The sequence below is a fragment of the Ixodes scapularis genome, unplaced genomic scaffold (genome assembly GCF_016920785.2).
Source record: "Ixodes scapularis isolate PalLabHiFi unplaced genomic scaffold, ASM1692078v2 PGA_scaffold1__304_contigs__length_218370807, whole genome shotgun sequence".
NCBI lineage: Eukaryota > Metazoa > Arthropoda > Arachnida > Ixodida > Ixodidae > Ixodes > Ixodes scapularis.
In genome coordinates this window covers 52,809,428-52,825,310 of record NW_024609846.1, presented here as the reverse complement: position 1 = coordinate 52,825,310, position 15,883 = coordinate 52,809,428, and the positions used below count along the sequence as shown (strand labels likewise).

Here is a 15,883-nt window from a genome sequence, read left to right as displayed (position 1 = left end):
AAGGTCGCGGGAGCCGCTTATCTACCCTGCGTCACTATCTCGAAAGTTCGGCAAAGTAGGTTCGAGCGTCGCGCGCTCGGGGCGAGGATGAACTGGCACTTTCGAGAATAACAAAGCAGAAGGAAAGTTACGTCTGCTGCGAGAATGACCGGGAATCTTCTAGAAGATCGTGACCGAGCGTTGCCTTCTCGGCTCTGCGGGCGGCATTATCCCCCCCTTTAAAAGTGCATCGCCCCGATGCAAAACGAAAGGAAAACGGAAATGGCTAAAACAATTACGGCGAAACAAAACAAACATGCAGTTTCACAATCCTAACGCGCGTAGAATGGCTTGAGTCGAACTACGTGGACGACTTCGGGTCGTGGCTGGCGGCGTCCTGATGGGCGAGTTCCGTCGGGGAGCACCTCGTAGTTCAAGTCCCCAAGGCGGCGGATGACCTTGTAGGGTCCGAAGTAGCGTTTTAACAGTTTCTCGCTGAGGCCGCGGCGGCGAATGGGCGTCCACACCCATACCCTGTCTCCGGGCTGGAACTCCACGTCGCGGCGGCGAAGGTTGTACCGGCCAGCGTCCACACGTTGCTGGTCCTTTATTCGAAGACGGGCTAGCTGGCGTACTTCTTCTGCTCATTGGGTGACCAACTGGGCGTCGTCGGTGCCGTCGTTCGTCGGTGCCGTCGTTCGTCGGTGCCGTCGTTCGTCGGTGCCGTCGTTCGTCGGTGCCGTCGTTCGTCGGTGCCGTCGTTCGTCGGTGCCGTCGTTCGTCGGTGCCGTCGTTCGTCGGTGCCGTCGTTCGTCGGTGCCGTCGTTCGTCGGTGCCGTCGTTCGTCGGTGCCGTCGTTCGTCGGTGCCGTCGTTCGTCGGGTCGTGAGGCAGCACGGCGTCGAGCATCGTCGTCACCTTTCTGCCGTGCACCAAATCGAGATCATGTCGGCGATGGTCTTGTTCAGTCGCTCCGTCAGCCCGTTGGTCTGCGGGTGGTATGCCGTGGTGCGGCGGTGGTCGAGGTCTGCGACGACTGGAGGTCCATTGTTGACCTCGTTGGTTGCTTGATCTTGGTTGGCAGAAATCCGAGTTTCGGGGGTAGCTCTTGGTTGCGGCGACTTGATCGGGTCTTGCTTGTGTCTTCGTTGGGTCTTCGTGGGCTTGGTGTCGGACTTGCACTGCGGGCCCTTGGAGGAGTACGCTGCAGGGACATGCGTTACCCCGCACCTCCACCAGAAATGTCACGAATGAAGGTGACGAAAAGCCGAACGGTGAACTGAAAATAAAGATTTAATGGGCGAACTTGTGCCAACCAAAAATAAATAACGAAAGAGCGTCGAGGCAGTAGAAAAGCAGGCGGCGATTCGGCGGCGAAGCAGAGCGGGAGCGAGACTGAGACTGACTCGACAAGGTCGCGGGAGCCGCTTATCTACCCTGCGTCACTATCTCGAAAGTTCGGCAAAGTAGGTTCGAGCGTCGCGCGCTCGGGGCGAGGATGAACTGGCACTTTCGAGAATAACAAAGCAGAAGGAAAGTTACGTCTGCTGCGAGAATGACCGGGAATCTTCTAGAAGATCGTGACCGAGCGTTGCCTTCTCGGCTCTGCGGGCGGCAATATACCATGAAGGAACTGAGACATTCATGAAGTGCTCTGTTAGAACACAAGAGGTGCATGTTCAGCAACTCGTAACTGTCAGATAAAGCACTGAGACTCTACATCTGGTAGTTAAACATTAAAGCACTAAATTTTGTTAATAGTACAAGGGTATTTACTGCAAAGCAAAGGAGTTCAGAAAATCAAATATTCTAGTCTATAAAGCCTTCCAAAAATACACTTCATAAACCACATGGGTTTAAGGCAGTCACCAAAAGCACCTTGTACTCACAAAAGATTGATGAAGATGAAAAACAACTACCGTAAAGTACCGATCAACTGCCCACTCAAAATTTGGAGATAACTGCCAGAAAATGAAGGATGAGTGCTTGTTAGCTAGGTTACCAATTTTATCTATATTTGTACTGTACATATTTTTTTCAAATGTTAAAACATTTAGGGATGGGCACTTAACGTGGAATGAGTGAATGCTCAATATTTTACGATAGAGACACAATTAGTATAGAGATAAACTTTCTAAAAAGCTGGAACATGCTGGCAATGTCAACAAATTGGCAGGCCTGTCTATGAAATAAAAGGGGTGATACAAAAAGACAGTCTACGATTTCTTCAAATCCCAGTGTTTGTACTTACTTATTAGGATCTGCCAGCTCCGCTCTTTCACTGGAGAAGACAGTCTCCGTCACGAAGCAGAGGAATGCAATGAATGTCGGTAGTAGCCTGTATTTGATATCCATTGCCTACCTGAAATGTTAAACAAAAGTTGTGAGTGGTAAGAGAATTCCATTTCTTCCATGCATGTGGAAAGATATGTACCAAAGCACACTATCCTATGAACTGCAGTTTCTCTTAAAGAGCCCCTGAAAAGAAAGAGAAATTTTTTTTTAAACAGTCTGATTGGAACACGCATGAAAAAATAAATTTTATGCGAAACAAAAAAAAAAAAGATCTTTCTAGAGCAATAATGACAACGCAAGATTTATTTGAAATTCTGCGCGCAAAGTCCATGACGTCACGGAATGGTCATTTGCTCTTCCAACCTCAACAAGATGGTCTTTCATTCTTTCCACCTCAACGTGAAGGCGAAGCTGATCCACCTTTCCTCTAAGCACCCGTAATGTCGAGAGGGAAAACAAGTGGAAAGGGGCCCTTTAAATAACCAGGCCCTTCATTTTTGCAGCTCTTGTACAATTTGTGCAAAGGCAAGTTGAGAAAACATGTGAAAATGTTCCAGAAAGTAAGGTTTCCAATAAACAGGAGTACTTAAAAAATATTTTTTAATGAAGGATGGCCTCTGGGCAGTGAGCAGCTTGATTAATTTTGAAAGAAAAAGTGCAGTGTATCACAGATGCATTTATTGGGGAGAAAAAAATATTTAACAGACTTATGAGGTTCCAATTTTTCAGTTTGCAACCTGCAAAGAATTTTCCACTCTACAATTTAAAAAGAGTAATCATTTACTAGCATGTTTCAGAATGCATGAACTGTAGAATGTGTCATTTGGCCAATCTAAAACACCTTTAAACTGATCCTACATATGGAAACTAAAATTCAGGTATGTGCTACTGTCTAAGAGTTAATTTTCTAACCATGGATAATCTACAGGAGGGTCATCAAAATAGTTATATTAGAACAGATTTTTAACTCAATGAAACAAATGACTAACAAAAGATAGTGGGACCAAGCATTCGTACAAAAGAAAAAGCACTTATAGACAAAATGCTAGCGGTTATTCTCTCAGCCAAGAGCCCCAACTGCTCAGTAGTTGCAAGTAGAAAGAAACAAGAATGACAAACTCACACCATAGAGGTCAGAGTTTTTATGGCTGATTTCATCATTTCATGAAACCTGCCTAACTGTTCCGTTATTTTCTGTTATTGTTTCTCAAGAATTAACTCACAGAACTAAAAGCCAATTAACGAGAAAAATCTAAAGCCATGGACCCACATGGCACTCATTATTTTCATGTTTTCTGGCAAAAGCATGCTTTCAAAAGATAATTTGGCAGGCATTTTAAGGCAGAAACCCAGAACAGCACACCTCAGTCATGAAAAGGTGAACAATCTTTTCCATATTAACATTGCGGAAAGGACTAAATGTGTCTTATGAAACCGGAATTACATAGAAACACTACTGTGTAGGGCAGAGATGCCTGCAAAGAAAGATCCTAGTGGCCTCAGAGGGACAACCAAACGTTGGCAGCTGCTCTAAGTCTCACAGGAGTGTCGTTCTCAAGTTCTTCCCAAAGCTTTGACCACTTCCGTATTTTGTTCATAAACTTTACTTTTTTTGTGTGTGCAAACTTAAAGCAATGAAGATTTACTGTTAACAAGTGACATAAATATAACTGTCCAATTAACACCCCAAACAAAGAAGGGAGTTCCTCAGGAAACAAAAAAAAAAGACCTAAAATCTAAAAAAGCAACGAAAAAAGAGAGAAAAAAAAAGAGGGGTCCCCCTGCCCTGCATCTTCGGCACATACCAGGAAGCGTGAACCCAGAAACTTCTTTGTTTGCAAAAAGCAATCTGGCCAGAAAACGCGTTTCGTGATACCCGACGCTCGCGCCATTGCACACAATGCTGCACCAAGCAAAAATAATTTGTGTATGCAAAAGTAATTTGTGTATCTGAAATACACATATTGCACTGAGAGCGAACCTTCCGCAGCGTGCATTTTGCACCACCAGATTTGATTTTCTCTGCAAGAAATCATATAGTGTGAAGACGTCACATGCAAACCATATGTTAAACAGTTCAGTTTTCTGGTGAAATGCAATGTTCATAACACTAGCAAAAGTAAATGTCGAAATTGTTAAGTTGTGCAGTATATATAGCAGTCTCGCGAGGATATACGGCAGCCTAACAATTGTTAGAGAGCATGACTGATCAAGCACAGAGTTGTAAAGTGAGGGCTCGAAACAACTGCACACAAAACTGAATATAACATTAGTGTGCCGAGGCAGTATTTCGAGAAGTTTCTAGTTAATGCAAGTTAATGCTGAAATGTGATTAATATTAGGATTATACAAATCTTTGTCTGTCCTTCACACTATTTATGGGTAATTAGAAATATCATTACATCTCCATGTACTGTAAAACCATTTATTTTCGTGGCCCCCATTTTTTGCAAATTGGTCAGAGGACATAATCGCGGCCACTACCTTTTGCGAATTCCAGGCGCCTGCTTTCAAACTCTTAAGGATCTATAAATTTTTGCGTGCCCTTGAATTTCACAATTTTTTCAATTCGCAAAGTTCGCAAAAATTAAGGGATTGCGAACTTTACGGGTTTTACAGTATTTGTTTTGGTAGTAAGGCATTGTGTATTGGATTCCTTTGAAGAACACCATTTATTATTTCTCCCTTCCTGCACATTTTGTGTGCTTGCCTTTAGATCTATCATGGGAACACAATGTCCTTCTGGGCATACGCCGTGACCCTGTGTTTCACACTGCCAAGCAGCGACCAAAAGATCACGTTTCCGCAGATCGGCTCAACAGCTGGCGTATTTTCAGGTATCGTCCTCCCGTGATGGTCTCAAGCACAGGCGTAGACCACGGGGGGGGGGGGGGGGCATCGGGGCTCGTGTTCCCCCTGGTGAAATCCGGGGGGGCAGACCCCCCCCCCCCGGGCCCGGGCCAAGATCATTACCGAGACGCTGTTTACGTGCCATGTAACGAGCTTCTGGTAGCGGCATGTAAACAAAATAACACTTACGTTGCCTTTATCGACAAAATACATGGGAAATGGAATCCCAGCGTGCTTTCATTAGCTTCAATCTCCAGTTTTGGTAAAAAAATAATGTGCACCCCCCCCCCCCCCCCCCCCCCCAAGAGAGCTCAGCTTCTTGGGAGAGCTCAACCTGCCCCCCCTCCGGGAAAATGGAAAGTCTACGCCGCTGGTCTCAAGCGGTTATGTGAACTTCATAATGTCAAATTTATTGATGCATATAAAAATGTATTTAATTACTGACTGAACATTTGACAACGAAAGTAAAGGGCCAATCACCTTAGCAATATTCATCAGAAGTAAATGCACCCCTAAATATTTGAAATATGCCCTGCAAATCTTTTCCGGCGTTTTTATTCTTGATAGTCACATGTATCAGTGATTTGGGAGAGCCTTATACAAATTTCTCATTTTGAAGCTGATTTAAAACACTATGTGTTTCTGACAGATAAATAAATTTTCAAACATACAGAAGTCTGTTATTGCCTTTTTTTATGTGATGAACAGCAATTTTGTGTGTGTGGGCTGGACAAAAACAAAGTACACACGGCAGCGTGGCAGAACTATGACAATTACACGCACAGATGGTTAGAAAGTGACAAATTAAGTAGCTGCTGTCTCGAATAGATCATGAAATACTGCCTCCTTCTATTTAACAAAAATCATCAATTAGCAAAGCTGATGCTAATATATGCAAACTGAATTGACCAGCATCTTGTGAGGTACATATATCAATAGCCAGGCTATGCCAATTTATCCTGTATAAAAAATTTTTTACAGCACTCTTTTGGGCCAGATTCGATTTGAGTATGACGGTGAGTATAGATTAGAGTGAACAATTTTGAGCACTCCTTTCTGCATCACGGTGCTGAGTGTAAACAATGATATAAAAAAGATGAGACGTTTACAATTTCCTGTAATGCCGAATTAGAGTACACCCCCCTCCTCCTGACGAGGAGGAGGGGAGTGTACGGAGAGGAGGGTACCCTCTCCTCCTTTTCCGTACCCTCTTGTCCTCCCTATCCCCTCCTCCCCCTCGTGATGTCACTCGTGACCTTCTTGACATCACTTGTGACGTACCGTGCGACTTCATTATGGGAAACATCCCATAATGCAATGGGCAGTTACGCCGACAGCAACGGCGACGCCGCTCAAGCCGGAAACGGGCGCCTAAGAACTGCGCTCTAAAACAAGCGTTGTGATTGCCGCTCAGTGTTTCTATAAAAAGTAGACTGAAGGGGCTTGTGCTAAAACTCTGGTTACATTTTGAAAATGTTATTACTTTTAGCTCAGTTGTGTGTACTACGAAACATATTTTGTAAACTATATTGTACTATATATTTGGAGACGAAGTGCCAATTTAAAATTTGTATGCACTGTGATTCATTCCTTAGTCAAAGAGCACAGCCACGATTCAAGTTTTAATACAGCTAACCAAAGTTGTACCAATCACGGGTATCAACCTACCACCCTTCGTGACAAACTTTCAATTCATGTAAAATATGTGTGACACGGCAAACAAATGGATCTGGATTCGTATAAATGCGACATTTTGTATGTTAATCTAGATTCTCTTTTACTGCTGCGTCGAAATTAAATAAGGCAATTTCTTATTTTTTTGTACCTTAAAATAAAAGTGGATTGTACAAATATAAAATATACACCTAGTTACTCGTCTCACGGCGGAAATAGTGACTATAGTCAAAGCAATGTGGAAAATATATTCTCAATTTAGCAGTTCAAACTGGTTCGAACCAGTTTGAACCGTTATTTTCGCTCCCCAGAACTGAACCGGAAGTGAACTGAAAGCTGTGAACCCGAATCAAACTAATAAAAATTTTGGTTCGACAGTCTGGTAAACATGTAAGGGGCTCTGGGTTTCTTGCAGTCCACAAATACATAATGTTCTAAAACCATACGGAACTTCACCTAAATAAGACACGAAAAACAGAGACCTCAAGAAATCGGAAGTTACAAGGAAAAACCAAAATATGGGGAACACGTTCCATTCCTCACATGGCGATTCGTTGCAGAACGACTTGCAACAGGCCCTTTCGTCACGGCAGAACATTGGTCATAGGATGATTCGTCACGGGGGCCACCAAGGAACTGACATAAACGTTGCAGCCCCCCGATTCGGTCCTTAACAGGACTTTTTTTCCCAAGGATGGAGGTGATCGCGACAAAGAGAGGTGGAGCGATGCTGCTTCACAACAGTTTTTGTAGACATGCAACAGGATGAACAATGCGCTGTTTCATTGGATTTGTTGCAATAGACCTTGATAGAAAAAGCAGAAATAACAACTGATTCGACTGCCAGTTGAATAATGGGACTTTCAAGCAACCGTACCCACTCGGTGTACTCAACCGAGACCTGCATACTGAAGGGTCGTCCAGAAAGCAGGCGTGTGCGAAAACCTCTTCTATGTTTAGCATTGACATTTGTTAGCTTGGTATGTTCCAGTAAATGTTCATTCGTTCGTTGGTGGTACTTTCGTCCTGCCAAGTTTAGCAGCCTGATGGTTGTTGAAGTTCTCAGGAGGCGATGGAGACTTTGCGAGTTCTTTGGCGAACCAATTTATTTTACAAACTACCGTATTTATTCGAATATAAGGCAGTCACGATTATAAAGCGAGGGGGCAGTTGAAGGACCCAAGAAAAAGAAAAAAATTGCTATATTGCTATACTGAGCTTCGAATATAAGGTGGGGTATGACTTTGAGACTACCAATTTTGGAAAGAAAACCTCTCCTTATATCCGAATAAATATGATACATACATTTGCACAAAGTAGGGGAAGTTGGCATATTCGGATCGAACAGGTCTAACAGATGTCCAAATCAGTCCAAAATCGACCCCGCCCCATCCGAGGCTTTTGAAGGCACTCATTTCCTCGCCCTCAGGGAAGTTTTAACCAATGGTTTCAAACTTTTTCGAAGTCACGTGGCGTCAACCCTACAATGGTCAGCTGGGGGCCAACCCGGCCGTACATCAAGTTTGCAACGGCCACGGCTGACAGCTCCATAACATTGGCACAGCCTTGGGTTCCAGACAGAGTGGCGCCATTTTAGAGCTCCTGGCCCGAAATTCAATTGTTACCAGCGTACCCTGTGGGACGCTGGAGCACAAAAGAAAACAAGCGCACATACAAAACAAAACGCCCTTTTCGCAGAAGAGACGTCTTCGCCACGGGGTGCCTGCTCGGGAGGACCGCGGTCACCCGTCGAAAGTAAAGAAAACAAAGACTGCCCCGGGTGCGGCCACTTCCCCTCTTCCCCACACCCCCGCGCAGCCGTGGAAAGAGGACCACCCGGGGAGGGGGTTCCTCGCGACTGTTTTACAGTTCCCTTCGTTGGATGTTTGCCTGACTTGTTTCCAGGGATCAGGAAATCTTTGTACCAAAAGAGGCACTCAAAAAAGCCTGTGAAGCAAACATCGGCAAGCGCTGTGGCGGCATCTGATTTGCGCCTATCAAACAACAAGGGGAGAGTTTTATTGTAACCTGGAAAAGCGATTCCGCCGTACTATGTGGCGCTGGGGGTACGGAACGGCCACAGCTGCCGTGGTATAGCTAACAGTGTGCACGATAGTACATACATTTTCGTACATATTAGTTTTTTTTAGCTGAAGCATTCCATCCTATTGTTCTCACTGCATAACCATCATGTAACATAGCTGGTAACTGAAAAGTATGGTTTATCATATCCCTCCAGCACTCTTGATGTAACCAGCTATCCAACGGACGAGCCACCCCATGACGAATGTTTATATGTGACGAATCATCCTGTTATTAGTCGGCAGAGCACCATTCCAGAGGGCCGCACAGGCAAGATTATTTTATTTTACAATTCACAATGTTGAATGTTAAAGAAGCTGTTTCATTGTGCCTTCTTTTTTTATTTTTACTGAGTATACCAATTGCTGAATATATTCATTGCACTGTTGACTGTTGAACTGTTGGGGGGCAGAGACTCTGTCAGGCTTCACACCTTTATCTCTGCCCCCTGGGCGGAAAAGCCCGCCAAACAAAAAAAGAAAAGAAAAAGAATATAGGGAGACGTCAGCTGCCAATGAGGCATCTTATAACCACTGACTGTTTCTTAAGGTCAGTTCCTCTGACTAATCTAACATTATGATGAACAGAGAAAGGGAACCTGCACATAGAAAAAAAGAAAAGCCCATGCAATCATCACCACAGGTGGAAATTCAGCTTTGTGAAAAGCTAAATTTTTCTTCATAAAATAAAAATAAAAAATCCTGCACATTTTTTTTGTGCACACCCTGCATGTCTTATGTGGGACCAAAGATTTCATCAAATGGTCATTGAACGGTCATTAAATGCCATTACAATAAACATTATTTCATTGAAACAGTTCCCTTGGATGCCATTTCATACAATGGTTTACTCGAAATAAAATAGCTTGCACAACTGAAATTACCTATCTTTATTTTGATTGTCTGAAACCCAGAAATAAGGAAGTATGCTTTATTGTGTTTTAGTAAATAACGACAAATGCTTGACAGACACAGAACAAAGCCGCAACTTCACCTACTATAAAATACCATGCATCCGCCCATTCCACACTTAGTGCCCACCCCCAAAATTTGAAACATCTGAAAAAATATGCACAGCACATATATATGTAAAATTGATGACCTCACATGCACCCATCCCCTATTTTTTTTGTGAATATCTTCAAATTTAGAGCGGGCGCCTGCTCGGTATTTTACGGTATATAACAATGATCATGTGTGACATTTTTCCCACCCTCCTCGTTGCAAAGTGCAATGTTCTTCTGGTTTCTAATTTGCCGCCTACATCCTTTCTGGTTCTCGAGCGCATGGTCTATACAATTGTCTACGCCCTGCATCACTCTGTCTTTGGGAAATTGACCATGTTTTGTCTGGTTTCCAAGTTGACAAAGGTTTAGATCCCAAAGCTACAAAAAAAGTTCAGAATACTTCTTTGTTTTCTACAGTGTCAAGCTTTCTGCCATGAATGGCAACAAGCTTGCCCACCCAATTAATTTTTCTTCAAGGTAGTATACTGTTGAGAAGGCAACAACTTGGGCCCACTGCTGACCTATGTCAAAGACACGCGCTCTCAACAGGAGACAGTGCACATCTACTTTCAAAACACAAAAAAGGAATTATCAACAAAACATGAGTTTTCATCACATTGCAAAATACCTGCATGAGGGGAGGCACCTGTACGTGTTTAGTAATGCGCCAAACTATAACATAGGGATTAAAAGATTTGATGTATTGAAAACGTCCACTTTTTCAATGAAATTGTGTTCAATGAAACTATGTTCGATAAAACGGCATTCGATGAAATGTCTGGGAACTGCCTTTATGAATCGCCGAGAAAGGCAGGGTTACAACTGTAAGCTACACAAAATGTTGAATGGCCACTCTTTTCTTAGCCTCTTACACAACCCAAAACCTACCTCAAAAAAAAAAAAAATCATAAAAATGTCATGACGCAGGCTCGGTTGCCGAACAAACTAGAAGCACTCAGATTATTATGATTATTAAAATAAAGAGTGAAGTCGAACAGAATTGTGTTGGTTGTCTTTTTTACTCAAACGGGATTGACGACAAAATGCAAATAAAATTCACAACAAAAAAAAAAAAGACAATTAAAAAAAAAAAAAAAAGGAAGGTAGAGCGGAACCGAGCAAACAGCTCGCAGAAACATCAGAAATCTCGACCGCACCACGAACTAGGATCACCAAGCTCCACATCACTTCTCACCTTTCCTAATCGAAAGCGTATTCTCGAAAAGTTCACATCTAAACGACGTCGTTACGTGGCGTTTAACGTCGAGTCTGATCCCGAGCGCCGCCGATGTAGTATACCTACGTCATCCTGAGGAAGTACAGCCGCAAATCAACAGACAACACCCAACTGCTGAACTGCCCAAGTGAAACGATCAACAACACATCTGAAGCTTACGGGGCAAGCGTGCACATCCGACCCAAGAGAGAATTTCGATCACGTACGTTCTAATGTGAGCGTCAGCTGCACTTTGAAATCAGCAAGTTATGAACACATGTACGCGAACCGAATTTGTGCGTGCACCGCGATCAAGTGTCTATGAACTCGGCCAATGAAAACTGCACTCGGCGCTCGCAAGATGAGAACTTGTTTACACGGCATATGTTTGAACGGAAAGGAAAGAACGGACTTACTTTTCAAGATCCGGATGCCATAAACGGAGCGGGTGCTAGCAGTCTACGGCGTCGGAAGTCGTGAGCTCTCGTGCATCAAGCAAATCTGCCAAATGCTGCGCTTGAGCAGGCGTTAGTGGAAGATAATCACATCAGCAGCAGGTTGCAGCCACTGTGGTTGCAGCAGGTGGACGTAAAGGAAGGAGAAAGAGCGGAGTGGACGCTGGAGAGGAGTGGAGGAGTGGTGGAGCAACGATCTACCTTATTGGTCAAAATAGATAAATGGAAGCTAGCGTATGGGGCGGCAACTTGCGCCACCTACCCTATATAATTTTCACTTTAAAAATTGTTTTGTAAATTTTAGTGAATTCCCGTAACCCCTTGATTTTGTATTAAAGCTTGCACTTATCTAGGCCTTCTATACGTCTTTCTAACCTCAGTGTTGTAACTTCCGCCTTTTCGACACCCGTTTTTCCATTCTCGTCGGTAATTCCAAGCTCCCCGATCGGACAAGGGATCAAAATAAGTTAATGAAATTAATACAGAGAAAGTTGTGGTATCCCTCTCCCGATCTCCATGGCTTGCCCCTTCCTACCGTTTTCTTTTCTCTTACGTCCAACTGCTTGTTGCTGTGACATTATGTAGTTCATGAACCGGGATTAATTATCCTTCCATGGTCCACCAAATTAAATACTTTCTTAGTTTACTTTAATTTCCCGGACCTTTGCTTTCTTTTCTGCGTGCGTTCAAAAGTTTGTCGAAGTAACTGGCAAATTTCGTCCGTATGAGTGCCAAGAGCGCAACAAATGACTGGAGGCGTACTCATCATTCGGCGTTCATCATTCGGCGTCGGGGTGGAACTGCCTGTCTGTCCGTAGGCAGGTGGCTTCGCTTCGCCTCCTAGCCTGCACGCTGGGTGGCCCTCCTACACCCCTTCTAGAGTATGTGAGGAAGAACCGCGCCGACAAGTTACAACCCCTCCTTGGTCGGACGGAGCGTCACAGAAGCACGCTCCTTCCGAGAACCATCGAGCTCTGGCGCTCCCTCCCGAGTGACGTCACACAAGGGACGTTCGAAAGCAAAGAGGACTTAAAAGAACTGTGCAAATGTGCAACCCTCCACCTCAAAGAACTGTGATGTGACACCAGTGACACTCAATCAGACCCAAATCCCAATGTAAAACATTTCTTTCTTTCTTTTTGTATGTATGTGTGTTTGTGTGTGTAGCGGGTACAGTGAGCCTCTATGGCATGGGCAATAGCCTTTTCACTGTCACCCGGGTTTTAGAGACCTAATAAAGCATTAAATCAAATTAAATTTATTTATTTCTCGTTTGCTACGTCACACAAGGGACGTTCGAAAGCAAAGAGGACTTAAAAGAACTGTGCAAATGTGCAACCCTCCACCTCAAAGAACTGTGATGTGACACCAGTGACACTCAATCAGACCCAAATCCCAATGTAAAACATTTCTTTCTTTCTTTTTGTATGTATGTGTGTTTGTGTGTGTAGCGGGTACAGTGAGCCTCTATGGCATGGGCAATAGCCTTTTCACTGTCACCCGGGTTTTAGAGACCTAATAAAGCATTAAATCAAATTAAATTTATTTATTTCTCGTTTGCTACATGCGCGAGTCGACAGTAGGATTTGCGGGACAGAGGATCAAGAGAGATTACCGACCTCGTTAGAAACATTGCAGTCTAATCCCACAAACCTAAATACAAGGCGATAACAGAATTACGGACTATGTCGATAGAACACTGGTAAAACATAAATTTAAAGGGCACTGGGTTAGGATTTATATTATGTCGTTTTTAAGCGGATATGCATCGATAGGATAATCATTTATTTTAAATTTGTATTTATATTTATTTCTGTTTCTTTATCTCATTATGGTCTGACCAGCTGCATGCGGATGCCTTTTGTTACGACGTGTTCTTGTAAAAAACGCTCGTTTTTTTTCTCAGTTTCCATTTTTACTGGTAGTTTCAGGTGCTTTATATCCCGGAGAGACAAGCCGGAAGGCTGAAAGGGGCCAAGCGTGACTCCAACATTCCGACCTCCGTAACTTCAGCCGTAAACTGAAAGTTTTTTCGCCAAAGTGTACCTGCTTTCACGTTCGAAAGGTCCGGAAATAAATGCGTCCCTGGAAGAAAAAGAAAACTTTTTCTCTCTCCCCCTCTTTTTATATATATATATATATATATATATATATATATGTATGTATATATAGGCGGTTTCATTTGGATTCAGGCAACGAGAGGCAGTCGTATTTTTTATTTTGTTTCAAATTTTTATATTTCATGTGCATGTTCCAAGAAGAACAATTCTTTTTATTTTAATGTCCTGAGATAATTAGTTTCTGAGAAAACAAATCTCAAAGAAGCGGGAAAGAACGACGAGGTTTTGACGATTGTCGTGTGTGGTGTTTTTGAATCACTCTCAATCTCAAAGTATTCAAAAGAGGGCGTCTGTATTTTTTTAGTGTGATATATATGGAAATAGGTAAGACGACATTATAACCACTATTTAATATTCGTCGCTCCAATCTTTGTAAAAGTCCCCAAACTTGCCTCCGCGAACAACATGACCTATATTGCGGGTTTTTTGTTTTTTTAGTCGGCCATGTTTATTATTGCACTTAAAATATTACCACGTGTAGAAACTTTCATTGCCTTCCAAATTAAGCGAAGTTTGTGTTTTTATCTTGTACGAGTACTGAAAAATAAATTATGAAACAGAGTGGGTTTTCACTTTTCGTTCAATTTCAACACGCTGTATAAACAAATTAAAAAAAAATAAAAAATTATTATTATTTTTTTTTTTTTTTGGAGTCGCGTTTTTTTTTACACCCTTCTTTTAGCCAGAATACATTCCGTTAGAGGTATTTGCCTTGGTTTTGAGTTTTAAGCCTCTAAATGTGCTAAAAAGAGCAAATGCCGATGGTGGGTTTTGACAATTTTCGTTTGTGGCGTTTTTGAACCACTCTCAATCTCAAAGTACTCAAAAGAGAGCTTCTATATTTTTTCTATTGTGATATATGTGCGAGTCGGTAAAACGGCATTATAACTTCTATTTATTATTCGTCGATCCAATCTTTGTAAAACTCCCCAAACATGCCTCCACGAACAAGTGTGATCTAAACTGCGGTTTTTTTTTTTTTTTTTTTTTTTTGTTTAGTCGACTATGTTAAGTTTTGTTTTTAAAATAATACCACGAGTAGAATTTTTCCTTGCCTTCCACATTATGCAAAGTTTGTGTCTTAATCTCGTACGAGTGCTGAGAAATAAATTATGACACAGAGTAGGTTTTCACTTTTCGTTCAATTTCATCACGCTGTATTAAAAAAGAAAAACATTTTTAAGTCTTTTTTTTTTTTTTTACGTCGCGTTTTCGTCACACCCTTTTTTTACCCAGAATACGTTCCGTTAGAGGTATACAAAACCCGTTTAGAACGAACCCACGTACAGCGAATTATTGTCGATATCGAACTCACGGAAAATTTAAATAAAAATGCATGTAAAAAGTACGTTTTATAACGAACAACATATTGTCTATATCGAACCTTTTCCCCCGGGAAGGCTTCCAAAAGCGTGCAGAGAATCGTCTTCTGGCCTGTCCCTTCCCAAAAAAAAGAAGTACGCAAGAAAGATTATTCCAAAAGTTCAAGTTGCGAACAAAATTGAGCGAATCTGCGATTCAGAATGGGAGAAGCTAAAAAAATACACTCTGCACGCACGCGCAGAAAAACAAAAAAGATATTTTCATCCCAAAGCGTACAAACTCTGCAAACATGCAAAAGAAAAGAAAAAGGAAATCTTTCCAGGGCCGTGTTACAAGGCGGAACTGAAGAGATGAGAAGGAAAGACAAGCTCTTCGCCTTACAACGAACTCATCGCGGAAGTTCGATGTAAATATTTTTGCTATATCGAACTGATCGCAGCGTTTCCTGCTGTTCGTTATATACGGGTTTGACTGTGCGCACTGCTTTTGAGTATTAAGCCTGTAAATATGCTTAAAAATTATTCCGTTCTGTTATCAAAATGAATTTCGCATTGAAAATATAAAATTTCGCATTTAAAAATCTAAGTTTCCAATAGGAAGTGTATTCTGCTCTAATGTTTTACAATATTATACTTATAGATAGATTATGTAGCGCATGGGGTTTAGGCTTGAAACCTCTCCAATCATGGCACCGGTGGAAATTGTCTGAAAACCTGCTTTCGGCAGTTGCGATTTTATAGTGTTTAGACGTTTAGAATTGCAAACTTGTTATTATACGCCTAACGACATTAATGTCTTTTGTATGAGTATTTATTCAACGTCCCTTAGATTATTATAATAAAGAATAAAATATACAGCTATAACCCATAAACCCACCATCAGCA

General features: G+C 42.3%; 1 protein-coding gene across 2 annotated transcripts in view; it reads right to left on the bottom strand.

Annotated features, from left to right (window-relative positions):
* LOC8031771 overlaps window positions 1–11,707 on the bottom strand; it is a 34,138-nt gene extending 22,431 nt beyond the window's left edge. Inside the window, exons 1-3 of one of the 2 annotated variants that reach the window (XM_040222472.3) lie at window positions 11,518–11,707; window positions 2,413–2,456; window positions 2,230–2,340 (exon numbers count right to left, since the gene is read on the bottom strand). In XM_040222472.3, the coding sequence (XP_040078406.1) occupies window positions 2,230–2,333 (104 nt within the window). In that variant the 5' untranslated portion in view covers window positions 2,334–2,340; window positions 2,413–2,456; window positions 11,518–11,707. The remainder of the gene's footprint in view (window positions 1–2,229; window positions 2,341–2,412; window positions 2,457–11,517) is intronic. The other variant, XM_040222471.3, reaches the window with a different exon arrangement.
* Between the last annotated feature and the right edge of the window lie 4,176 nt (window positions 11,708–15,883).